At 43.2% G+C, this 25,570-nt stretch overlaps 3 protein-coding genes across 8 annotated transcripts in view; all 3 read left to right on the forward strand.

The window, feature by feature from the left end:
- The window catches only part of TpnT (Troponin T, skeletal muscle), an 82,516-nt gene that overhangs the window by 26,841 nt on the left and 30,105 nt on the right, over window positions 1-25,570 (forward strand). The gene's annotated exons all lie outside the window — the stretch shown is intronic.
- Window positions 6,365-10,781, forward strand: LOC124220852 (kynurenine/alpha-aminoadipate aminotransferase, mitochondrial). Of its 2 annotated transcripts, XM_046630193.2 has the most exons (9): window positions 6,366-6,792; window positions 6,875-6,926; window positions 7,475-7,640; window positions 7,747-7,933; window positions 9,311-9,427; window positions 9,496-9,819; window positions 9,971-10,097; window positions 10,197-10,405; window positions 10,472-10,781. In XM_046630193.2, the coding sequence occupies exons 2-9, from the start codon at window positions 6,923-6,925 to the stop codon at window positions 10,535-10,537; spliced, it is 1,200 nt and encodes a 399-aa protein (XP_046486149.1). In that variant the 5' UTR covers window positions 6,366-6,792; window positions 6,875-6,922; the 3' UTR covers window positions 10,538-10,781. The 2 variants fall into 2 exon arrangements, with proteins under 2 accessions (XP_046486148.1, XP_046486149.1); XM_046630192.2 differs by having other exon boundaries at window positions 6,365-6,926.
- On the forward strand, window positions 13,316-22,222 carry LOC124220851 (myosin light chain kinase family member 4). Of its 3 annotated transcripts, XM_046630191.2 has the most exons (8): window positions 13,328-13,657; window positions 14,009-14,099; window positions 16,643-16,846; window positions 17,200-17,341; window positions 17,534-17,733; window positions 18,405-18,557; window positions 19,167-19,521; window positions 21,752-22,222. In XM_046630191.2, exons 1-8 carry the CDS (start codon window positions 13,624-13,626, stop codon window positions 21,935-21,937), a joined length of 1,365 nt encoding a protein of 454 aa, XP_046486147.1. In that variant the 5' UTR covers window positions 13,328-13,623; the 3' UTR covers window positions 21,938-22,222. The 3 variants fall into 3 exon arrangements, with proteins under 3 accessions (XP_046486144.1, XP_046486147.1, XP_046486146.1); XM_046630188.2 differs by lacking the exon at window positions 21,752-22,222 and having other exon boundaries at window positions 13,316-13,657; window positions 19,167-21,330; XM_046630190.2 differs by lacking the exons at window positions 13,328-13,657; window positions 14,009-14,099; window positions 21,752-22,222 and adding an exon at window positions 15,590-15,784 and having other exon boundaries at window positions 19,167-21,330.

The following is a 25,570-nucleotide window of genomic DNA, read 5'->3' on the forward strand; positions in this document are numbered from 1 at the left end:
AAAATTTTCTAACGGGCCAACGTTGCACACTTTTCGAAATTTGAACTTTCGAAAACTTGCTTATCACTCGTGAAAACAATTATCCTCTTCATTTTTCTTTCGTTGTTGAAGTTTTTTATTTTTTTATTTTTTGCTCCTCGTCAATTCCTCGCTCGAAATCACAGGAACGGATTATTTGTGTTTGCTTTTCGTTCTCCGTTTCTCAACCGTGCGAATCGTGTTCTAAATAGATTAATCCTATAATCAGGGTGAACCAACCGAGATGAATAATCGAAAGAGTGTAAAAAATATAAGGAAAACATGAGAATAAACGATAGATTATACGCAATGGAGTATTATGTTATTGTTGTTATAAAAGTCGCGTCTTGACTTTCGTAAATTGCGATTGATACCGAATTGCCAAATGTAACAATCAAATACTGTATAATATCCATATGTATATAAATATGGTGTGGGATAAAATATAGTAGGAAATAAAAACGTAATACTAAATAAGAAAGATAGGAAAGGGTGAAATCAAATAAAATTATATGCAAGGAAATGAGAAGAATAAAAGTGTTGAAGCTGAAAAATAAAGAGAGAGTATATTGTTCTGTATATGTTATGTCGTATGTAAATTATAGTTAGCATATTTACTCGATCACTCTCCTATATTATATATATAGCGTACGTCGACAAATGCATTAGATGAAAAAAAAAGCAAAGCAAAACAAAAAAAAAAAAAAAAGAAAGAAAGAATGCAAAAAATGAAACTACTTTTCTTCGTGCCTTTTTGTATACAGCACATCTTCCATCGTTTAAGGTCGTATATTCGCATCTTCGAAACGGACTGATCTAATTCTTCGGAAAATATATTTTGCAACGCCACTATTCGCTGTTATTTGCGCTAAATTTGAAAATTCACAAGATCTCCCTTTATACCTTACTGTATAAAATTTTTATTTTTTTTTTGGAAACTCTCGATACGAAATGAAAGTCAATGGTCAATGTCCAGGATTTTTGTTCTTATGTAATCGGAATTGCGAGTAACAGCAAAGTGGGAAAAATTAATTTAACGAAAACTGCAAAACTTGTACTTTTCTGAGAAACAGAGCCTGTTTTCAAGATACGTATACCTCGTTAACTATATGATTCTTCAAATTGAAACCTGAAATTCATCCGTGTATAATTGAATTTCAATTCTGATCCTCGCCCCGTTTGTCAGTCTTCAAAAATAAAAGGTATAAAAAAATTAAAAAAAAAAAAAAACTAACAAATGATATAAAACCACCGGCTAAATGCTACGGGAATTTATTTAAACACGAAAACATAGCATGTAAGTCATTGTTAATTGCAGAATATATCGGTTTACGACTACACTAGCCCAATATTTTTTATAAGGTTTTTTTGTTTTTGACTATGGGGGTATGAGATTAACGGATGTATGAAAATTGGATGAGCCTCGCCTCGTTTTCCATGAAAATATCACAGTACCAATTTGGTCAAGGACTGGCAGTAAGTTCAATGTTTATAAACTCGCCAAGTTAACTCGCCCTTCGTGATATACGAACCTAGTTCCATACTTGTGGCAAGACACAATTATATTTGTATTAATATCATCTGTTACGTCTATGTGACAGATATATACCCATATACCTATACATATAATACACACAGTATATGTTTGTATATCTGTAATATCTATATTATTTATGTATAGGTATTACGTATATTTCGACAGTTGTTGAAAATTAATTATGACGATGATCGTTTTGTTATGATGAAACGAATTTTTTTAAAAGATAATAAATAAATGATATTATAAGTTGTATATTTATTATTGCCACATGGTTGACGCATTGTTACACGCACAATTCTATTCGAAAAGTATTATATATTATATTGTTTTATAACGCGAGTGGCCTCTGATTAAAAGAATAATAATTATATTGTACACGCACGCATATATATATAGTACGTATGTTGTATAGTTTTAAGCACGTTAAAAAAAATATTCATCGTTTCAATTTGCACAGTAATTTCGAAAGTATCCAACTGAACTTTTTTTTTTCCGGAATCGTCGGTCATGTACGTTTTATATCTGATCAGTTATAGCCCACACACACACACACACACACACACATATATATATAAATGTATTATATATAAATTAATTTCAAGAAATGTTAAGTTGGGTTTGGAATAGTGGAGACAGGATATCGGACTTTTTATAAATATCAAGTTAAAATTAATTACAAAACCTGATGTTTTCAACAATGCTTGAAATCTGGCGTTGTAAAGTTGTCAGATCCTGAGTGGGTAAGCAATAATGAAAAACTATGCGATTGAGGGCATCGTGAGACAAATCAAAGATAATCGTAACAGGTATACAGGAAATTCAATGTCAGTCAAATTCTAGTTTCTCATCTCAAAAGGTACACAATTGATCGTCAACATGTAACGATCACTAGAGTTATTCGAAAGAAGTAAAGATGTATTTTTCTTAACGCGGGGAAAGGTTGTAATTATAGAAGAAAAGGAATTGGAATACTCAAATTTGAAACTCGCAGCTTTGTTGAATTTCAAATGTTTGCTTGAAAATTGCTCGTCCCGCGATTGTTGGTGCGGTTGAAAGTGTAGCTACAGCTTGACACGTAAAATTATACGTGTCGTTAATAATCTTGTAGATCTTCGTACTTTTATAATTTTTCTACTCTCCGGCGCTAGACTGTACGTGTAGTTTGATATTACATACGTACGAGTACATTTAATAACGAGTCAAGTTACGCAACTTTAGACTTTCAATTTCAAGTAGACAATTATCGTTAAAAATTGTACAGTTGCATTAGCTTATTATAACGTCTGAATTATGTACAGATATTACATAAATACGTACGCAGATATTTAGTTTATTTTTTTAAACTTTACGACTTGTGTAACAATACGTCTTATTGTATTGCCTCCTTATACTCTGTGCCAAAAATTGCGGCAATACTGGATGAAATGTTATTCGAAAACTTCACGTTTCTTCGTGTCATCACTTTACTTGCTCGGCTATCGTTGCCTGTAAAAGAAAAACAGTAATATGTGTTCCTTATGCCTTTTCGCAAACTGCAATAGACTTTATCATCCCTCACTGAGCATAGAAAAGATGCTGAACTAGATGACGATCAATAAATTATATCTACGTTAAACGTGTTGGTAGAAACGATACATAATGTGATTAGTAAGGAAGATATAACAAGTTAAGTTTCCTTTTGTACATATATTATTTCAGTGAGATATGTTATAACTTGTATAATATAGTTATGGTATAAACTGTTGTAAAATGAGGAAATCGATGATGAAATTATATAGAAGAAAATAAATGAATAATTGAAACAAAACAAAAACATTTCGAGAAGAAAATTCACACGAATATTTTATCGTTTCTTAAGATGTTTCTTCGATGAAACGATTATCGCAGGCGATAAGGTGTTACTTTATTACAATAACTTTATGGACTCGAGATTGAATTGTATAACGATTAAAGTCTCATTTAAATCCGATCGGGATGTGATTTTCAAATGATGTAGGATCGTGTTATAAGTTTACTAACCGACGACGGGGGTAATTTGTCAATTACTGTCATTCGAAAGTGTTACGCGTTGTCGAATGCAATTATAATTTGCACGGTGCGATAATTTCGCGCATGCAGAAACGCTGTTGTTTCGGTATTGAACTGAGTTTGGGATAATTTAAATTTACAGCTTAACGGTTGAAAATAAACCTACAATATACCTTTGACATGGAAATAATCTTCTAATTTTTAAGACTTTAATGCGGCCTGAATACGCCGATGAGTTCGGACTTGCTGGTTTCAATGCCATTATCGCGTTAAAGAGACGCGCTACGGAAGCATGAGAATTGGGGGTGAAAAAAAAGGAAAAGTTGAATAAAAATTTGTCGTCGATACACGCCAAGTAATCGGCTTAGACCCTGCCTTCTTTTTTATTTGAAGGGTTGAAAAGTATACTTTTACCATACATGAAATAATTCAATCCATAAGGCCATGCGAGTAAGGCCCCTCACACACACACGCGCACACAAATGTGGCATCCCCTCAGCTCGCTCACCCCCAGCACTGCCAACCCTCTAATGGCAACAGGTCGTAATCAAAGTGAAAATGGACCGTGTTTCGAAATTTTTAGGACCGTAGAAAAATTTCGCGGAGCACATATTTGGTGTTTATATTTTATGGTCGTACAATTATCACGATTGTGCTTTTTTTTCTCAAGGGCCAGACAGGTTTTAACCACGATATTGACATTTTTACGTTCAAGAATATTTAAAACTAGCGATAAAGATTGTGAATTTTTCAATTATACAAAGCAGTTGCTGGAGGCTTGGAGAAAACATTATTTTCTTTATTTTTGAATCAATAATTAAAAACATACAATCAGAAATGTGAATTATTAGGACAGTTTCTTTATACTTCCGTACCTACTTAATTCTTTTGCGATATATCTGAGGTTAGCTAAAAAATGATTTAAATTCCCAGAATTTTTCCAGGACCGCAAAATTAGCGTACGGTCGAAGAACTGGACCGTATGTCCGCAGAGGTGGCGAAATTAATATACAAATACGCTCCTGACCGTACGGTTGACAACACTTGTCATCCCGCACTGCGCACGGCTCCCGTTTCCAACACGAGCAATGGGAGCGATTAGCAGCTTGCAATTTCAGATAATTTTCGTCACCTCAGGCCCCGCGGCAGGGCCATGTATCCAGGGCCCGCTGTAATTGAAAGAGTAGGAGGAGCGGAGTAAAAGGAGAAAAAATTTAACTAGAGAGCAAGACGAAAAAGGGAAAAGAGGCAAGAGGAGCACGAAGCGCGCGGCTACATGTCCCTTTAAATAACTGGACCACGCTCCCTGGGCTTACACCCTGTTTCCTTGGAAGCGCGGCTTTTCTCCGTTCTCTGCCGGGCGAGGATCCGAGGCTTTGGGATAAATGAAACGAAGCTGTGAAAGCTGCTCGCAGAAAGGACCCTCTCGACTGCGGGCGATCCTGCTGCAGGAGCTGGAGCATCCCCGATCCTCGGAAGTAATTAGAGAGAGCATCGTGGCGAAGAGACTGTGCGCAGGCATTCTCTCCGTCTTATATTACAAACTGGTGGTTTCTTGAGGCCGGTATTAACGTTGATGGCAGTCAGCTGTTCTGCATTGATTACATCCCCGTCACCCGGCCAGGGTAAGAACCACCTGTGCGCAGGCTTGACGTGTAATAACGTCCGTCGTGTTTTCGCGTGCTCGAGCTTTTTCCCCCTCCGCTCCCATTTCGTTCTTTCCTTCTTTCAGGCCCACCGTTTATATTCTACATTTTGGACACTCTAATTCGCGTGTCTACGTGAAAACACGAATATTTCGGGCGATTATACATTTTTTTCTTATACCCAGATATGGCCCGTGGAAGGATTTGAATCCGCGGCGCAAGCCACCCTGTTATCTCAAGCTCGTAAAGAAAATCCCGCACAAAGCTCCTTTCTTGAGCTTACGGACAGGGTCGTAATCCTATTTTTCAATTCCTCGTTTATCGCCAACTTTATTGCGAACATAACGCTCGCGACGTACCCCGCACACCGTTTTGCATATGTTGTGCTATTTTCAATGGGTTCAGAAGTCGAAACTATCTATCTCTTGAGCGCAGGCTATCGCGTCGGACGTACAGGGAAACAATTCGTTTATCGGACGCTCGAAATACAGCCGGTATAAATTATTTAAAAAAAAGGAAGTGACACATTCAATGCCGCGTCATTCGATAACAGTTTAAAAATTTAAATTTCAGTCTCTGCGCCCATATAATATCCGAATGGATGCGTTGTGTAAATTAGTTCGTTTTCCAAAACGGTTGAATGCGAATAAATTTACCAGTTCACAGAAAAATATGCGCAATTAAGAAAATAGTTAATGTTTTTGAAGAGAAAGAAAAGAAGAGAAAAAAAAATGACGTTACTTTTTCAATTAACAATTTTCTAAGAAGGGAAGGGAGGTCGCTGCTACCTCCACCTGAAAAAAGTTATGTAGGACCCTTTTGACCAGCTGCTATGAGCAGATCAAATCTGCAGCGGACACGAGGCCCAGGTTTACAAACGGCGCATACCAAACTTGCAGGTGAGTGAATTTTTTTCTGCTTTTAACGTGTTTCTTGCATGAGTGAACGTAAGGAATGAGAAGTTCGAAGAATTTTTTAAATGTATTAACGGGGCGAAAAAACGCCGGGACGTGAAAGACCCAGATTTACAGACGGGAGGTGCCGAAGAAACGTTTGCAGACGAAGGGTTGATGCTGCTCTGAAATCAACACATCAGTTTCGCTCGGAAATTGAGACTTATTCGTCGACAAACCGTGGAACTGATAACATTCATTCGGATGTACCGTCAATCGGTCATGGATTTGTGAATCTTCCAAACTCAAAGCTTGCCATTTGCAGTAACCGCCATACTTTTATTTAAACTCATTCGATTTCCTCCGACTTTTTCGTGAGTGTGCAGTCAGCGTGTCTGGCGAGAATTGCGATGCTTCACAGTCTGTGTACCTACAAATGTGTTCTACTCGCTTTCGTACATCCGAGACAAATCATGCGTGAAGCTTGAGAATGAGAACTTCTTCCGTTATCAGCACCGACCTATGGCACGTTATCTCTAAATTCATAAGTTAGCCGAGAGTCGTCGTCGGATTTATAGTATTACCACGTGGTGGGTTCACCGTCAAGCTCTCGCTCTGCTTCTGCTTATAATTGTTGATCTATACTTGTTAGCCCGCGGTGATCGACGTGAGTTAAATTGAAGTTTCATCGTCATATGTTTCGAACAAGTTTCAGGCAATATTCCACTCGTGTAATGGATTACTCAAAGTTTATCAGTAAAAGGTCTGCGAGAAGGAAGTCCAATCTAATTCGTCAGATGAGTACGTATACATGTCACATCTATTTTTTTTTTTTTGTACTTCATACTCTGCTGTTTCTTACACAAAATCGCGAAAATTTAGGTTCCGTAATCAAAAAGCAACGTGAATAAAAAGCGATACATTTGAAGTACAGTCTGTTCAGCTTTCTGGTTATCGGTGCTGTTTTTTTCCGATAATCGCAAGTATCGTAATTGGACTTAGCAACGAGTATAAGAGTAATTCATCCGACCATGAATTAATGAACATCACGCCTAAGTTCTCAATTAATAACACCATAAGCTAAAAAATTTCTCAAATTCCGTAAACAGCGAATGTTACGTGCGTGATGTTTCATTGGATATCACAATTGATACAATAATTATCTCTAGAGTCGATAGATAAGGATGTTGAAATTTATATAACCAGTACTTCAAATGTATGAAATCTCACGCGATCGAGTAATCGAATCGTACAACAGATTGGCAAAAATCGTTTAATAGCTTAAAAGTCCAACAAACCGACAAATTAATACCCAAATGGCATGAAAAAAAAAATCTACCCATTTACAGGCGGAATCTACATGGCGAATCCAGATCTCATACCCTTCGCTGGCGGACTGCCGAACACCGAGACGTTTCCGTTTCAGGAGATAGACGTGACGTACAAAGACGGAACGCGGCACAAGCTGACGGGAAAGGATCTCGACGTGGCTCTGCAGTACGGTCATACAGAGGGGTGAGCACGTATTTCACACTTCCGAGTACGGCACCTCGGGGGGGTGTTTAAATTTTTACATCGCTCATCGATCGCCGAGCGGTTGATTCGTTCGTTCACTCCGCAGGTATCCTCCGCTGATGAAGCTTTGGCGAGATCTTCAAAACAGATGGCACTCACCCCCCCGGGATGATTGGGAAGTGCTCGTGACGACGGGGTCTCAGGAAGCCTGCAGTAGGATCCTTGAGCATTTCCTCGACGAGGGCGACGCCGTGATGGTTCAGGTCCCGGCCTACACCGGGACTCTGGGGGCGGTAAGAGACGGCCCAGATATTATTTTTCCGGGACGAGGAGGGCTAAGAAATGTAAAAGAAGGCTCTTTCCGGGGGGATGAATACGAAATTCGACGAAGCACGGCCCGTCGGTCGGTCGATAAATCCTGGGGGTGAAATGGCGCGTGACACGTTTTGCGAGGTGTCAAGGGTTCGAGCCGATTCTCCTGCAGCGCCGCTATTTTTCTCAACCGATTTGGTTCGCCACTGTCTACAGTCAGTCCGGGGTGCAAATGATCGCGCGATAGATGGATAGAAGTAAAAGCGGATTGGAATTGATCAGGGAGTGGAAAAGTCCGTGTTCGCTGGATTTAATGATCGTCAGAGGGAGTGCGGAGCGCGAAAATTAAAGATGAATTTTAATTAATCCCACCATGCGGAAATAAGTTATTCAGCTTTGACTGAGACACGATCTTGCGGTCTTATCACTTGCGACTTTCACGTTCCGGGGCGAAGCTTTTCGAGCTTGCGCTGATTAAAGTAATCGCGGTATTCACAATGAGATGTGATTAGTGCGACCCAGATAAAACCGAGGCTACGAAATTCGTTGCACAACCTCTGATCATCGATCCGGGAGAGATTTTAATTGAGCTACATCTGTCGGTGCTTTTGTTCGGTCAAAAAAAAAAAAAAGTATATGCTTCGGTTTTATCGTTAGATTGAAAGTTTCATTAGTTCACCTATGCAATTCCGGTCACGGCCAATTACGCTGCGCGTATTTTTCTTTACTTTATCGGGAGCTACACACGTGCGCTGAAACAGAACCAGCAATATGCGGTTACACGTATCAAGTCGAATAGAGCTACCTCTCCTAATAGTGTAATTCAAGGCAATTTTCTCGGACCGTGAATGTTGCTAAACGCGTTTCGTGTTCGGACATTTACCCGCGAAGTTACACGCACGAATTCAGACCAGCGTAATAAGATTACGACGGGAATTCTGTAGCCCGTCGGTTTAAGTAGGGCGGCTAACAATTATGCGCGAGGGGTTTCAGCGCACCCTTCATCCCCTGCGGAGTCCTAAACCACGTTAATACGTTTATTAATCAAACATACCGCAGCGGATCAGCACCGCCGTCAAGTCTAGCGATATGGTCCGGAGAAAATGAAGAAAAAATACCGTCACGATTTTATTACGATGAAACCGGGAGATGCGGAGACTCGCCTTTTCCGAGCACGGGCCGGGAATCCGGGCAGCTCAAAGAAACTTGGGCACTTTCTCGATTAGGCTTTTCCGCGTGATTTAACGGGCCGTGTCAGCCCGTCGGCACTCTAATCCTCGCGTCGCGAAGCGTCGCGTATGAGGGGGGTCCCGGGAATTGGGGGTAGAAAAATTTTCCCCCTTTTTTTCCCGCTACAGCTCGACCCCTTGGCGCCGGAGTTCATCGGAATCGAGCAGGACGCCGAGGGCATCGTGCCGGACAAGATCCGTCAAGTCTGCGAGGCGAGGATGAGGGATGGCCTTCCAAAGCCAAAGGTTGGTTCAAGGTCGACGGCGAGGCGGAGCGGAAACCCATGAAATATGTTCGTTCTTCCGCATTACAGCTACTCAGCGTCAATCCGACGGGTTCTAATCCGACCGGAGCTGTTCTCTCCGAGGAACGTAGGCGCGAGGTTTACGCTCTCGCCCAGAAGTACGATTTCCTGATACTCGAGGATGATGCCTACTACTTCGTCAACTTCCTCGAGCACCGGCCCACCAGTTTCTTCTCCATGGATACCGACGGTCGGGTAATGAGGGTGGACTCCTTCAGCAAAATCTTGAGCGCCGGAATTCGCATCGGAATTTTGACCGCCCACAAGGATGTCATCAGGCAAATAACCATGCACATTACCAGCGGGACGCTTCACACTTCCTCTTTGTCTCAGGTGAAAATTTTTCGATTTTTATTTCACGTCTTTTTGGTATCTCTTGAAACCTTACACTCCTTGACGGAACCAAAGACAAGGCCTGCCTTTGATCTCTCCGGTCTTGTCAGAGTTGGATTGACGCGATTGCAAAAACTGATATGTATTTAAGATGCTGGTCTACAAGCTGCTGAACACGTGGGGTCCGGAAAGGTTCGAGCAGCACCTGGGAGAAGTTCAAAGCTTTTACAGAAAAAAGAGGGACATGATGGTGTCTCTCGTTGAAAAGCATCTTACTGGTAAACTGCTGTCTACGTACAGTACCTATAATACTTATACGCCCAAGGTTCATTGGCGATGTATCGAAACGTCACGCCCGTCCATTTTCGATTCCACAGGGCTGGCCGAGTGGTCAGTTCCCGAGGGAGGCATGTTCATATGGATCAAAGTCAAGTCGATCGACAACGTCTTCGATCTGGTAATGGAGCAATTCGTCGCAAATGGTGTTCTGGTTCTTCCCGGTCACGCTTTCAACGAAGACATCAAAGATCCCGACCAGCATGTGAGGCTCAGCTACAGCTACGCTTCTCCGGAAAAAGTTGACAAGGTACAATATTATATTACCACATTGCTACGTGACACCGTACGCGTATAATCAATGGTTTTTTTCCAGGGCCTCTCGATCATGGCGAGACTAATCAAGGAGCACATCAGGAAAAATAATGTTCAAGGGCAATGATGATGGCAATATTATACCGAGTCGTTTATACGAGTACGTCATTTTATTGCTATCCTCAATTACAGTTTGTCTGTTCGGTTTCACGATACTCTTATGTTATCGCACTGCGATATTGGATCCCATTGTTTTTAGCGTCGAATTTATTTCCGACGTGACGGAAATCACTTGCCTTGTACGCGTATCTTAAACTGAACAGACCAACAGTACGTTAATACAATTGAATAAATACCCGTCAAGCACCGTTCATTGCATTCGTATAAGTGAATTATTATAACACTCCGTCAATTTATCTCTCTCCCTCTTTCTCTCCATCTCGCTTGTTAACGGAAATCGTCCCGGCATTTCTATGATACATATAACCAGCACGAACCGACGTAATTATCAATTTACGAACTGTATGATTAATTCAACGCGACACGCAGTCCGTGAAAATGAAACTATAGTCCAACGACCCGTTGTGTCTGCTCGCTTTTCGGTTATTCGGGCAAATCGACACATCGAAAACTGGCGAGCCTGCAGTTCGGATGTAAAATCAAATGACACGTTTTCGCACCTACCGATTTCACACCCTCTCACCTTTTTTACTCATATTTATAGATCGCAGGCCTGATTATCTTGCAAAAGAGTTTCGTAAAAATCAACGCCTCCTTTTCGCCGGCCAAGATACACAGTCTGGTATTAATTTGACCTCTCGGAAAGTCAGTTTCAACGAGGTCTGCGCGACTCGTCGAATACTCCGTATAAACGTGGGTGCAGGTTGTCCGTGTTTGCGTCGCGGACGTTGCATGTATCGCATACACGTCAGTCAACACCGCGCAAGCCTGCAGACTCCAGTGACAATTATATTACGACAGGAATTCCATCGGTCGTCGGATTGAAGGGACCAATATTGTACGTGTCGACATTGACAAATTGGGAAAATACACCGCGGATTCGATGGAAGGATATTTGTTCGCTGAAAAATCGTGATATCTTTTCAAACCAGCTGTAACTAATCGCTGATGACCAACGTGGCCATAAGCCTAGTCAAGTGTTTTGGAACGTATCTTGAGTCATAAAAAAAAAAAAAAAAAAACTTGCCTTGCTCATCACCGATCCTCTTAAATCGCAGTCAATTACGTGCGAGATGGATGGGCGAGTTTCACGAAGACCTTCGGGATCTCCCCGCACCTTGTCTTCGTTAATACGCTAATTAATTATGTATATCGTGCAGCGGATGCGGGTCGTCGAGGAGTCTAGCTTGGTAATTTGGAGAACCCATTTGCATGAAAGGTAAAACAAAAGGCAAAAAGCAAAAAGTAAACAAAAAGTATCTCCAGCAGGGCGACGGCGAGGATAATAAAATTTCGCGAGGTTGGCCGAGTAGACGGCTTCTTTTCCTCGCACCCTTCTCCGCATTACATTTATACTCTTACGCTCTATAGATGTTTTTTTCCCTCTCTTGCGGTGTTTAAGTGGGGCATAACGGACAATTAATTTGTAGCTGGCCGGCAGGAGTGTCGCGTTTTTTTACCTTCTTCTTTTACCCTGTAACACAGGAGCCGATGCGAGGTATAATGACCAATTTGCGGAAGTTAGAGACGACGATCAATTTATTAATGTCGCAAGAGAGTACAAGAGCTCCAACTACGTATCAAACCAACACAAGATCGCTCGTTCCGTCGTTGCTTAAGGAATATCGGATAAAAATAATACTATTTTAACGACCTGCCAAGCACATCGAGCTTCTATGCACGATGCACTGTATCATGTATTTTCGCTCGAAGAATTACGCGCAACGGTAAGTAAAGACGAGATATCGACGTAGTCGTATTGACAGCGACGTTGAATTGAGGCTGTACCCAATCTTACGCTCCCGTGAACGGGAAAAGTGTTATCGGCCTCCTATTCGCAGCTCTGACCACGAACACCTATATCCGTTTTCCCTTTCTCATAACTCCCTACGAGAAATAGCGTTTATGCGATTCGGCAATTTCAAATGGCATTTTTACGTTGCCCAAATAGAACGATGTATTAACACGTAAGCCGGAATTCTGCAAATTTCCGGGAAATTTTTTAATTACAAGCAATGGCAAAGGATCATTTTACGTTCTAAGATAAGTTTCAGCGAGACTGAAAAATTGTAATTCTCGTAAACTACTTGGCGGTATAAAAATTCCTGGCATCCTGAAGCACGGAATCAATTCTCCAACGTGTAATTACATTTCGAGGTAGTAGGATAAGAAGATAAAATCATCCGGCTCCGGAGAACCTGTGAAAAAAAGAAAAAAAAAACCTAAAAAATTGGCAGGAATATAAATTTTATTTTCCTCTACGATTGCTTAAAGTAAACACATCTCCCGCGACGGAGTTTCGAAATTCTAGTTCTGTTCGAAATTTTCATCGATAGCCAAGGTGTCCCGCCGACAATTGACTGGGGCAATTGATAGACACCCCAGGGTACCAATCGCGGCAACGAAAGCTTCGTATTTCAGTCTAAGAAGAGCGAAGCGGGTCCGCGCGACGGCTAGACGCTAACGAATATCTCCGAAAATATATAGACAGTCTTTGGTGTATTCACGTACGTGCCTACATACGTATGGATGTACGTACGTACACAGGCGCGGCAGAGGTTGTGGATCGGGGTTCGGGCCGCGGAGCAAGTGCAGCATTGTTGATATCGAGGCCTGCCAGAGCGACGTCGGGCCGCGGAATAAGGGCGAAGAGGGCGAGGGGGTGAAGGGGCGGTGAAGGGGGGAGGGGGGGAAGGGCGTCGCGACGTCGGGGCCACGTGACCCGTCGGCAGAATCCGCGGCGTCCGTAGAAAATCTAAATCCGTCCGAGCCGAAGAAGAGAGGCCGTCCGTCCGACGTCGGCCCGCTGCCTCCGAGATTCAAGCAAGCCAGCGATCGCGCCGCGCGGCATATAATAATAAAACGCGTCGAGTTTTTACCGTGCGCGGCGTTCCCCGGCTGTGCACGGATCAACGTCGCGTTCTCGAACGAAATCTTTTGGGAGAGACCAGTTTTTTTTACACATCTCCGTCGTTCCCGACGAGGGAGCGAAAACCTCTCCCTGCAGGACTTCGTGACTCGGGCTGGAGAACGATGATTCGAGTGGACGAGACCGATCCGGTCGGCGGTAAGAATTTTCCCTTGATGTGAAACCGTACCGCTTATCACCCTTGGATTAACACCGTCGAGGAATAGTCGCTCGGTTGAAGAGGCGCGCGTGAGAAACGCGGTGGAAATTGCGGAAGGAGCAACAGTTTGGACCAAAAACTGGGGTCGACGTATCGTCGGCGTCCTTTTTTACCCAGCTGATTTAACGCCACCTCCGCATATCCGCGTTCCGGGACCAAGTCTCGACGTTTTTCTTTTTTTTTCCTTTTTGGTGTTTTTTTTTTTTCTTTTTTTAAACTCTCCCTGAAACGTGTTGCGTGTGTCCCCGGTTACACCGATCGTAACTTTTAATTATTTTCACCTCTTTCAGAGATCGAGCCCAGCTTCCCCTATCGTGACGTCGCGGTGAGGCATGGTGTTCAATTCGCGGACCAGTATGACATCGAATCGGAAATTGGCAGGTGAGTACCTGCGTGATTAATTGTTATGAACAATCGTGCAGGGGTCGAAGCTGGCGAAATAAACGTCCATCTTTGTCTCCCAGATTGCGTGCCACCGATCCAGAACGATACGCTTGAATAAGAATAGCTTTCTTCTAGGCGAAATTCGAATTGATCGCATAAATAAATACGCGAACACATACACACACACACACGCGTGCACCGCGATGTGAACGCTGGTGAGACGCGCCTGTATGATCGGAGAATTGCCAATTCCGCGGTTTTTCACTATTTCCAAACCGACGCGTGTGCGAATTTCTGTCTGCGTATGCTACATCTGCGGAGACTGAAATGAATTCTTTGTTTTATTACCTCGCATTATAGGTACAAAATATATAAGGTGAGAATAGGTTGAAATAGACGGAACAACAATTCTCGAGAACAGTAACACCCTTTTCCGATAAAACATTTTTCTCTTTCAATAGAAAACACGCACGGCGTTCAACGATTAATCAGTGCATCATGTATCGATTCGATAAATTTGTAACAGCGTAGAAAACGGCTGCAATTCCGTTCGAAACGCGTACAGTGAAAAAGACCCGCGGTAAAAAAGACGATCACGATCGAGCCAAAATTTCAAGTGCAGGATCACGATCGGAATTTTATTGAGCGTTGGCGTCCGGCTCAGCTGGTTTTATCTTGGCATTTGGAATATGCAGATAGGTGTAAGGCGGGTCTAGGAATGATCGATCTGCGTATCTATCCGGACCGATGATTCGTTTCGTGAAAGAGCCAAGCTGGCAATTGAGGCGTACTGAAAATAAAGCGTGTCTTGTCCTATGTACGTACGTACAACCATATACGTATATAATATATACATATATATATCTGGTCGTAATTATTATACGGTGGCGCAGCGAATGGGAAAAGGCGGACGTCGCGACGCCGGGCGTCGAAGCGTGTGCGTGACACGTCTATAAAAACACATGGCGCATTACCAGCTCCTGCACGGGACTAATGATCGTAAGTGAGAAAACGCAATCGAAAACATGAATCTGACCGAATGCAGACATATGTACACGGTGAGAAGAAGAAGAGCAGATTTTACTGAAAACTGGAGGAAAAGAGGGACACGTCACGGTTTTTGTTAAAATATACCCTTGTCAAAGATATTTGTTGTTTTTTTTTTTCTTTTTTTTTTACTGCAAATGTAGCAGATTTCACTAAGTAAATTTTTTCAAAGAACCTTACGCCTCCCTCTTCCCTTACAGTTTTTAGAAAAATCTTACACCCTTGACAGGTTGTTTACACGCGTTTACCAGCGTTCTCAGTTGTCGAAGGAAGTGACTCGTTCGCCAAACGCCAGCTCATCGCTCGCGCTAACGAACGCGTTGTTGGGAAACAATTCGCTCCCGCTACAAGGTCTAACTCGCTGGCGTTTTTCCCGAGCTAGATTTCACCGGCTCGCGTTGATGCACTCACACAGTTTCGCTGCCATTATCTCGGCTCGCACGGACGTCGCTCAGGCTCCTCGGTATTGGTAATCAAGGTCTCTCTGTCTATAAATAATACACCTACACGTTCCTCGTGTTCACTCCTCTACCTCTTCGTTCGATGCTGCGGCCTCTGGCCCATAGACTTGATGTTTTATTCCGGGGGGATCCAGAGGCCACGACCCGGCTCACCTGAGACCGTCGTACCCGAAGGTATGCCTGAATCACCTTCTCCTTTACCCAGAAATCCGTTCTAACTCTTCTCGGCAGCGAAACAGCGGAATTAACCGCTCGTTCATTCATCCTTTCCATCGGAACTAGCTTATTCTCAGATATTTACAACTGTACGGTACGTATGTGTAATTCTGCGCCGAAGAATCCGACTGATCGTAAATTACAAGAGTTGCGTTTACACGAGATTGTCCGTTTAGTGGGATGAGACACAGTCCAGTTGGTACAATTTACGATTTCTTTTGTGCCGATAAACACTGTAATACACACCGGAAATTCTACATATAGTGTAACGACGTTTGGCCTTGGTAATTTTTAAATAAAAACCAGCCAGGTATTTATCAACGGATCCGCGCTTTGCCCAGAAAAATTTGGCACTAGAAAAATTTAATCGCTTTACCTATTTCTGAATGTATTTCAAGCTGTCGGGGGAAATGTGACACAGAGGTGGGGTTTTATCAATCCGATCTTCGGGGCAGCTGGTAATTATAAGCGATAACGTGACGGCATCCTAGCAAGTAGGGATCGTGCTACGACTCGTCGAATAAGGGAGGTTAACAGAAATCGCAAAAAAAAAAAGAAAAAAAAAGAACTGCGATGTGCTGCAAAATTTGGCAAAGTCAGCAGCGATGAATTGACAATAACATTAAGGAGCGGGTGTTACTTTCACGCGAGGTGAATTCTTGCGCGTCATAATGTGTCATCCTGGTGCGACGAGAGTATTGACGCTGTGCCAACTGACCCGCGTGGCCAAAAGATGACAGGGCCTGTCGCTTAATTAAGTATACCCTCGCCGAATGAGAACATTGTACAAACACGGGGTTGGTGATTTCATTTCAGGGGTAAATTCGGAACGGTCTATAGATGCAAGGAAAAGTCGAGCGGTCTTCACCTCGCCGCCAAAGTGGTCAACACCAATCGCAAGGAAGACAGAAGGACCGTCGAACGGGAAGTCGAGATCATGCGGAGGCTCCAGCATCCCCGGCTTATACAACTATACGACGCAATCGCGACCGGAAACAACATTTACGTAATACTGGAACTGTACGGTTTTACTTATCAGACAATATATTCCAGCTTTGGCGTCACCTCGATTATTCCAACCCTGTGCGGTTGAGTTTAGATGAGAAAATTAATCTCCAGAGATGTCTTTATATTTATTCTGTCTATTGTCTATTTTTTTTTTTTTTTTTGTTCTTTGTTCATGATTTGGGAATTTATGCAGAGAAGAAAACGCTAAAATGAGAATATAAAAGCTAAACGATTTCTTATCCATGTTATTATTATTATTACTATTATCATCTTTGTTATTGTTATTGTTATTATTATTCTCGTCGGCAATCAGCTAGTGTATCAACAAATATATTTTGCACGTTGCATATTACTTGCCTGCAAAGGATCACGGGTGGCGAACTGTTCGAGAGAGTGATCGATGACGACTTTGTCCTGACTGAAAGAAGCTGCGCCGTTTTTATGCGACAGATATGCGAGGGTATCGAGTTCGTCCATGGACAGAACATATTGCACCTAGATCTCAAGGTATGGTGGATCGAAAGAGCAGAAAAAATTCGTCCGATGATATTGATTGTTTTAGAAAACATGCGATAGTACAACGATTCTAAAGCCAGCTTGCTGGCTTTTAGACTATTTCTTATCGGTAAATTTTGTTTACTTATCTGACACCCATGAAACGCCTATACTATAACTGGAATATTATTTTTTCACCGAAAGCCCGAGAACATCTTGTGCCTCACGAAAGAGGGAAACCGAATAAAGATAATAGACTTTGGACTAGCGAGGAAATACGATCCGAACAAGAAGCTCCAAGTTTTGTTCGGTACTCCGGAATTCGTGGCACCGGAAGTTGTAAACTTTGACCAAATCGGTTTCGGCACAGACATGTGGAGCATTGGCGTGATCTGCTACGTTCTGTGAGTTCACACTACCAACCAATACTTGTGTATAATCGAATAGCTGCATGGGTGTAAAATTGGCATGGTATCATCATTCGCAAAACTCACACCACTTGGCAGATAAAATTGTACTTCTGTGTTTCACGTGCGTTATTGCCGACGAGCCTTGGTGGAGAGGAATTCAGAGGCGAGCACGAAAGGGTCATTTGGAGTTATGCAACCCTTAACACTTCATATTTACCAGATACCGTATAACTTGATTCATCCTACTTTACACAAATTCCAAACCATGTAAATATTTAGCTACACATCGCATGTATGTATCTACAATGTATACGTATATAGGTGTATATATTGGCTCGCAAAGTTTGTTATTTTTTTACAAAAAAGAAACAAACGTCAAGTTTATGCATTTGTTTTCACAATAAACATTATAACTATAGTTATGCACTCTTGTCAGTTAATCGGTCCAAGCATTTCACGACTAGTCGACAAATTGCGCAAGACGGTGAGGGTGTCATTCGTTATATGGTTCAGAAGAAAAGCTTCGAATCCAACCGATTTTGCAGGCGACGCGACGTATTTTAATTTTTCAAATCATTCTTTCTCTAGTCCGAAACTGTAGGTCGACTGTGAACCGAATGCCTAGTTTCGATACTCATTTATCTCACCGATTTCGTGTTCCGTAGGTTGTCGGGACTCTCGCCATTTATGGGAGACACCGACATTGAAACGATGGCGAACGTGACCATTGCAAAATACGACTTCGACGACGAAGCGTTCGCCGAGATATCCGACGAGGCGAAAGATTTCATAAAAAGTCTTCTAGTTAAGGATAAGGGGTAAGTGTCGATCAATTAAATATAATCTCGTATACCTGAAACGATGCCTCGTCCGAGATCGATGCATAAATTCGCTCGCGTAGTTTGCCGATCAGTTTATTACTTAAGATAAGGAAAATATCCGTGGCACGCCCTCCCACGAACAGCCTTGAGGTCCTCGTTTTCAAGGTCAAAGATAAGACCACTCGAAAACGAAAGCGGCAATGCTCACACTCCTCCGTCTTCAGCTGACAGGAAAATTTTTACGAAATGACCCTCCTCAGTTTCAATATCATATACTTGGCGGGATTTAGGACGAGTCGAAAACATTCGACGCCCATACTGTTCCAGCTATCCATCTTGCCATGTTGTTGTACCGCATTCTAGGTTGCTACGTCAACGTTTCGTTTGCCAAATAACGTACGTTTATTACGAGAAGGTACAATTTATTCATATATTCCGATTATGTTCCCTGTCCGGGTCGACGTACTTGTGGGATTGAAAACTTTGCGTCGAATGTTTCACTTCTCGCAAAATCCTGCACGCTGTGTTAAATGGACCGGAGGAGTTGCGCATTGTCAGATTTTTCGTAAGGATAAAACTAAATTCCCTTGTCGTGTTGTCTTTCAGGGGGCGCGCTTCGGCGTCGCAGTGCCGCGCTCACGCTTGGCTGACCCGGAAGAGCCCCCCCGCCCCTAGTCCCAAGATTCCCTCTCAGCCGGAAGTAGTGCCGGCAAAAGATAGCGAGATCAGGAACGGGGTGAGGGAGGAGCTCGAAGTAACCAAGGATAATCTGAGGCTGTTCGTGGAACGGTGGCGCGAGCACCCCGACAGTCCGTACGCGGTTGACGCGGCGTTTTGCCCGGGTTGCCTGCGACCGGAAGCAGCGGACCTTGGGGAGTCCCTCGTCGGCGGTCTCGAGTCGATATCAACGCGGGGTCAGAGTCCCTCGCCGTGCGGAAGCCTCTGGAGTTCCGGGGACTCGGTAAACGGGGACAACACGATCCTGCTCACAGTACCGGGGTCTGGGTCGAGGGGGGCCTTTGATAGGCGGGCCTCGGAGGGGACGGGGACGGGTGCCGAGAAGCAGCGGGATCCGGCCGCTCAGATCGTCCTCGCCGAGGAGATAATCAAGCTGTCCGAGCACCTACGCGCCATCGCGTTGGGCCCACGTCTTGCGGGGACCAACGTCGAGGGGGCGGCGCCGCGTTCTCCGGCCGTGGTGGTCGAATCCGCGTCGATCGGCAGCCACCTGGAAGCGGGTGGAAGGCGGAAGCCGAGCGGCGTTGAGAGGAGCGCGGAGATCAGGCCTGCGGAGCCATCCCCGGCAGCTAGGGGAAACGAAATATCCGAAAAACTGTCGAGGATCGTTAGGCAGAGAAAGACCAACGGCACAGCTTTTGGCGGGGTGGGAAAATTCGCCAACACGAAGGAGGGGCCCGTCGACGTCACCCCTGGGTTCGGGCCAACGACCAGGAAGACTCGGCGCCCCCCGGAGCGAAGCGACGCCATCCTCTCGGAACACCAGAACACCACGGCCAGCGTCAAAGCCGCAGAAAGGACCGATTCCGGTTGGAGAACACGCGCCCCCCTAGTGCGGACGAGCTGCTTTTCCTCCTTCAACTCCTCCACGATATCCTCCTCCTCCTCCTCCTCTTCCCCGCAGAACTCGAGGCTGCAGGACGATCGGACCACCGATCCGATGCCGATCAGGGTGCCGCCCGCTGTAAACGCCGCGAAGGAAGTCGACCTGACGCCTCCGTGGCGTCGAGCGAAACTGCACCGGTTCACGGAGTCCGGTCGCGACGTGCCGCGGATATCGAATCTCCGGGATTTGCACCGGAACCTGAACCTCGACGAGCCAACGAGCACGAAGAATCTACTTCTGCAGTTACTCGAGGAGTGGGACGACGGGCATACCGGAACCCGGCAGAACGGCATCGGCCGGAAGTCGGTCAGCCTCGACTGGTGCGGCGAAGAATCCGTCGCCAGGCGCTCGATGAACTCCTTGGCCGAGTACTTCCAGTCCGAGCAGCAAAAACCGCCCCCTGTCGACCCGACGCCCTCGGTTCACCGCTGACCGGGGGCACCGTCTCTCCCTGTTACTGCAAACGCCTCGACTTTTCGTTCTCTATACCGGCGCGGCACATTCGCGGCTTTGCCTTTTCCTCCATTTCTGCTGTTCTAGCCCGAACAAAAGCAAACAAAATACATAACTTAACGTAATAGAACGATCCTTCGTTCGCCAGCTGCTCGATTCCCACTTGCCTAATTATTAACCGTAGCATTGTACTTCCTCGTTTCGCCTATGCGACTTACACTCTAGGAGGGTGTTTTCTACGGCTTGATCGGTTGATATTGCACGCTGTAGGTATTGTGGTTGGGTTAGTGAATTTCGGTGCAATTCACAAATCGAGCAGTTTAATTATCCCCTATAGGACCGAAAGCCGATACACCGGCTCGAAAGTTGTGTCATCTTTTTCACCATCCAACCCAATGACAGTAACGGTAAAGGCTTGGTACTTGAAACTGGAAAGTTGAAAAAATATGTCAAGGTCCTGTAAGGGTTAATATCGAGTTAATCAAAGCTTATTGATAATGCACGGAAATATAGTTAAATAATAAATATAATATATTATATAAATATACAAAAAGTACTGTTATACACGTGTAAACACAGAATGAAGGGTATATCGTATTACCTGTACTATATAGTATACATGTATTTTCCGTCGTTCGTAATACGAGAGTTGTACCAGAATTAAGGCAGAATAAAGACTTTTTATTCTTCGAACAGATGACTCGAAACTTGAACTGTGTATAGTGGCGAGAATGTCACTCAGTTTCGTTAGATAAAGATAATCACAAATAGCTACATAAACAACAATTATTTTCTTGCATAAGGCACCGAGAGAAATAGAAATTCCAAATAGATACTTTTACTCAGCTCCGCCGCTTCAAACGCAATGTAAATTTGACCTAGTAATATGTCTACAGTGGGTTCGTAACACTCATCACTTTAACGAATACTTATGAACCAGAGAAATATGGACAAATTATTCTAGTGTAATGAGATACACAGTGGTTGGGTAGTTTATTGAAGGGTAATAAAATAAGTGAAAACACAGAGAAATGAAGGATAAATATAATAGGAGCGTAATATACTTACTCACCTTTTGTATGACAGGAATCGAAAATAAATTTTATATATGCAGGAAACGGCCGAGGGCAGACCAGTTGGTGGAACATCGGTGGCTGGAGGCGGCGCTCGACAATCCGATATCGAAGGTTCGCCTGAAGCGTTACGTTATCAAGAAGCGATGGGTGAAGGCGGTCAACACTATATTGGCCCTGAGACGCATGGGAGCCCGAATAGATCTCGAGCTAGTCTAGCAGTTTAGGAGAAACCCGGTGACTTTCGACCTTTCTGTCACGTCTCTCGTTCGCCCCATCCCTGATTCTAAATTCCCTTAACAGACGGTTGAAGTGAGTGAAATCCGCTTCGACGAATAATCAAATTAATACGTACTGACGCTGATTATAATTCTGTATTATATTGTATAATTATAATTTACACATAACTCGATATTATATTCCGTGTATAGAATATAGTATGATCTAGATAATACAATGGTGAAATTGTGTATTTTAATGATGAAATAAATAAAGAAGATATTAATACGATATTCACGATGTTCTACCCTGGCGTTCTTTTTATTATCCTGAGCTCAGAGGAATCTGATACGGTTGCCAAAAAGCTACCAAAATAATACGCTGGCCGCAAGCTATGTACACGTATGACATGATCTTTCATAGCTGAACGTATATTTACTCGCGTGCCAGCCTATCGTAGGAAGATACTAAGTTTATTGGATTTTTCATGACAATATCGTGGGTACAGCTGTTTCAGCCGATGAAGCAACAAACTTGCCATCAGTGAATCAAATCTTGTGGAAGCTTTCTGTTTGTTAATATTAAACGAGAGATAGGTCTCATGTCGTTCTCAGATAAAAATCCAGACGGTAAATATTTCGTTAACTGAATTTCGCATGAAACTAAAAGATATTCATCGGATACAAGACGGAATTTGTTTGTAAATAACATGAGCGCCTTATTATAGGCAACCCGCATGACAGATACTTAGTTTGGGTGTACTTACCGACTTGTCGGCGATACAAGAAATTAATAATGAGAATAAATTTCTTCCAAAATTCGTAGCAAAACAGTAATTCAATTGAAGTATAGGTATCCGAGAGAAAAATTTATACATACATCATAAATAATAACAGATCAAATATGATAATGATGCAGAGACCAAGAAGTATATATGCATATGCGGTCCATGTACGATATTGATATATATGATACATTTAGGATTAATACGGGATGCATACTATAAATTTTATAATTTTCCAAGAGACGAACTAGATTATCTACAATAATACGGCTTTAATATGAAAAGAGAAGAATTATTCATTTCGAAATGGGATTCTATTCGACGCGCGCTCGATGTATTCCATAACATTAGTATTCATGATTATTCCAACAACTTTTCATTTGATCTCTCGATCTTAAACTTTGGCTGGCATAGAATCGAAACGCTGGTTTATCTAGTCGCAAGTGAAGTAACTACGTTGGGTGGAGAAGCAGAATTGTTTTTCGAAAAGTGTTCGAATGGAAACAAATCCGGAGTGACTGTAATACATCGCGGATGCGCTAATTTTGATCGAAATGAAATGGATGCTCCGTATATGAGACAGTATTCAACGCAGTGTACCGATTTGAAGACCTAATAAGGTGATGGGGAGAGAAAGAACGAAACTTCTTGAAACTTTAAGTGTATTTTAACACACATTTGAAAGGTACGAGCTAAATTTTTCATCATCAGTTGGATGTCGCAGATTTCTCAAAAAATGAAAAAAAAGTGAGGCTAACCCCTTTCTATTTTTGGCGAAAATTTTCGTGATTTTAAAAAGTGCAGGAATAAATTCTTTTTGGCACAATTCCGACGTGATTTTGCGGGAGAAATCGATTGGGCGCAGTCCCAATACGCTGCGATCAACGCATCTAAAGTTACAGCCAAAAAACGAGATCCGATGTTTTTGACATTTTTCAGCAGGTGCTTTTTCGCTCGCCGTTCCTCTCCTGTTGGTCCTACGCTCTTTTCGCTTCGTTTCCTGAGTTCCTGAGGGTCCAATGAGTCAGGAGAGGGTCACACTAATCGAATCTGATACCAAAAATTTTTTGCTCGAAAAATGAAAAAAAAGTAAGGCTAACCCCTTTGTATTTTTGGCGAAACTTTTCGTGATTTTAAAAAGTGCAGGAATAAATTCTTTTTGGCACAATTCCGACGTAATTTTGCGGGAGAAATCGATTGGGCGCAGTCCCAATACGCTGCGATCAACGCATCTAAAGTTACAGCCAAAAAACGAGATCCGATGTTTTTGACATTTTTCAGCAGGTGCTTTTTCGCTCGCCGTTTCTCTCCTGTTGGTCCTACGCTCTTTTCGCTTCGTTTCCTGAGTTCCTGAGGGTCCAATGAGTCAGGAAAGGTCACACAAATCGGATCTGAGACCAAAAATTTTTTGCTCGAAAAATGAAAAAAAAGTAAGGCTAACGCCTTTATATTTTTGGCGAAAATTTTCACGATTTTGAAAAGTGCAGAAAAATGCTTTGTTGCCCGCGTCCTCCTCGACCTCCTCCGATCATCGCCAACCACCTCCAAACACCTCCTACGTTGACTGAAGCATAAAAAGACAGTTGCCCTGATGAGCTTTGGTGTGACAACCGAAAATCGTCGTGCGCTTTCGCTCCCTGAGATGTTCCAGCTGTAGATTTGAGAACTTATTGCAGAACATCGGAGAGTTAACGACTTCGGTATGATGCTGGCCGTATGCTGGGTGCATTCACTTTCCGAGTAACACAGTTTTCGCAATCATCATCCAACTGTCGCAGAACGACTGCGTTATTAGCTGACCCGTTAACTGAAGGATATATATTTAGTCACCGGCTGACAATGGAAGGGCCTGGCCGCTTGAGTCTGGAATCGGCAGGAGAGATGAAGTGTGTATTTCTTGTATGACACGTGAAAACTAAAAGCATTATACATCATATCATATCATCATACATCATACATCATACATCGTACATCATACATCATCATACATAGTATCAAAGTTCGAAACCATAGTTTGGATGTCGGACGTTCAGAAAGTGACGTCACCAATTCAAAATCAGCTAGCCGAATTCCTCAGTCTGGTAACAACCGCGCAGTAGAGCGGACGGATGAGAGTCGCGCTCCGCAAATTTCGAGTCTCGGGTTCTCAACCTCCCGGATCCCGCGCTTCGGGTCCGCTACGTATTTCGAGTACTGGGTTCTCAACCTCCCGAATCCCGCGCTTCGGGTCCGCTACGCGGTGAAACTCGACTTCCAGGATAAGCGCTCCGTGGTTCCTGATTCACGTTTACAATAAATTATTTCAATTCGTTTTTCGCGCAACCCCAAATTCGGTAGCTGTCAGTCCGCTAATAAAATTTCTCGCTTTCCAGGATAAGCGCTCCGTGGTTCCTGGTTCACGTTTACAATAAATTATTTCAATTCGTTTTTCGCGCAAGCCCAAATTCGGTAGCTGTCAGTCCGCTAATAAAATTTCTCGACTTCCAGGATAAGCGCTCCGTGGTTCCTGGTTCATGTTTACAATAAATTATTTCAATTCGTTTTTCGCGCAAACCCAAATTCGGTAGCTGTCAGTCCGCTAATAAAATTTCTCGACTTCCAGGATAAACGCTCCGTGGTTCCTGGTTCACGTTTACAATAAATTATTTCAATTCGTTTTTCGCGCAACCCCAAATTCGGTAGCTGTCAGTCCGCTAATAAAATTTCTCGACTTCCAGGATAAGCGCTCCGTGGTTCCTGGTTCATGTTTACAATAAATTATTTCAATTCGTTTTTCGCGCAAACCCAAATTCGGTAGCTGTCAGTCCGCTAATAAAATTTCTCGACTTCCAGGATAAGCGCTCCGTGGTTCCTGGTT

Source organism: Neodiprion pinetum, chromosome 6 (genome assembly GCF_021155775.2).
Source record: "Neodiprion pinetum isolate iyNeoPine1 chromosome 6, iyNeoPine1.2, whole genome shotgun sequence".
Taxonomy (NCBI): domain Eukaryota; kingdom Metazoa; phylum Arthropoda; class Insecta; order Hymenoptera; family Diprionidae; genus Neodiprion; species Neodiprion pinetum.

Bases quoted from the DNA above. Each gene is read 5' to 3' on its own strand.
- LOC124220852 (XM_046630192.2), top strand. From the start codon at position 6,821: ATGTTTCGAACAAGTTTCAGGCAATATTCCACTCGTGTAATGGATTAC. The intron at 6,927-7,474 runs GTACGTATACAT...ACCCATTTACAG, and splicing joins CAATCTAATTCGTCAGATGA to GCGGAATCTACATGGCGAAT. The intron at 10,406-10,471 runs GTACAATATTAT...GTTTTTTTCCAG, and splicing joins CTCCGGAAAAAGTTGACAAG to GGCCTCTCGATCATGGCGAG.
- LOC124220851 (XM_046630188.2), top strand. From the start codon at position 13,624: ATGATTCGAGTGGACGAGACCGATCCGGTCGGCG. The intron at 13,658-14,008 runs GTAAGAATTTTC...CACCTCTTTCAG, and splicing joins CGAGACCGATCCGGTCGGCG to AGATCGAGCCCAGCTTCCCC. The intron at 14,100-16,642 runs GTGAGTACCTGC...ATTTCATTTCAG, and splicing joins ATCGAATCGGAAATTGGCAG to GGGTAAATTCGGAACGGTCT.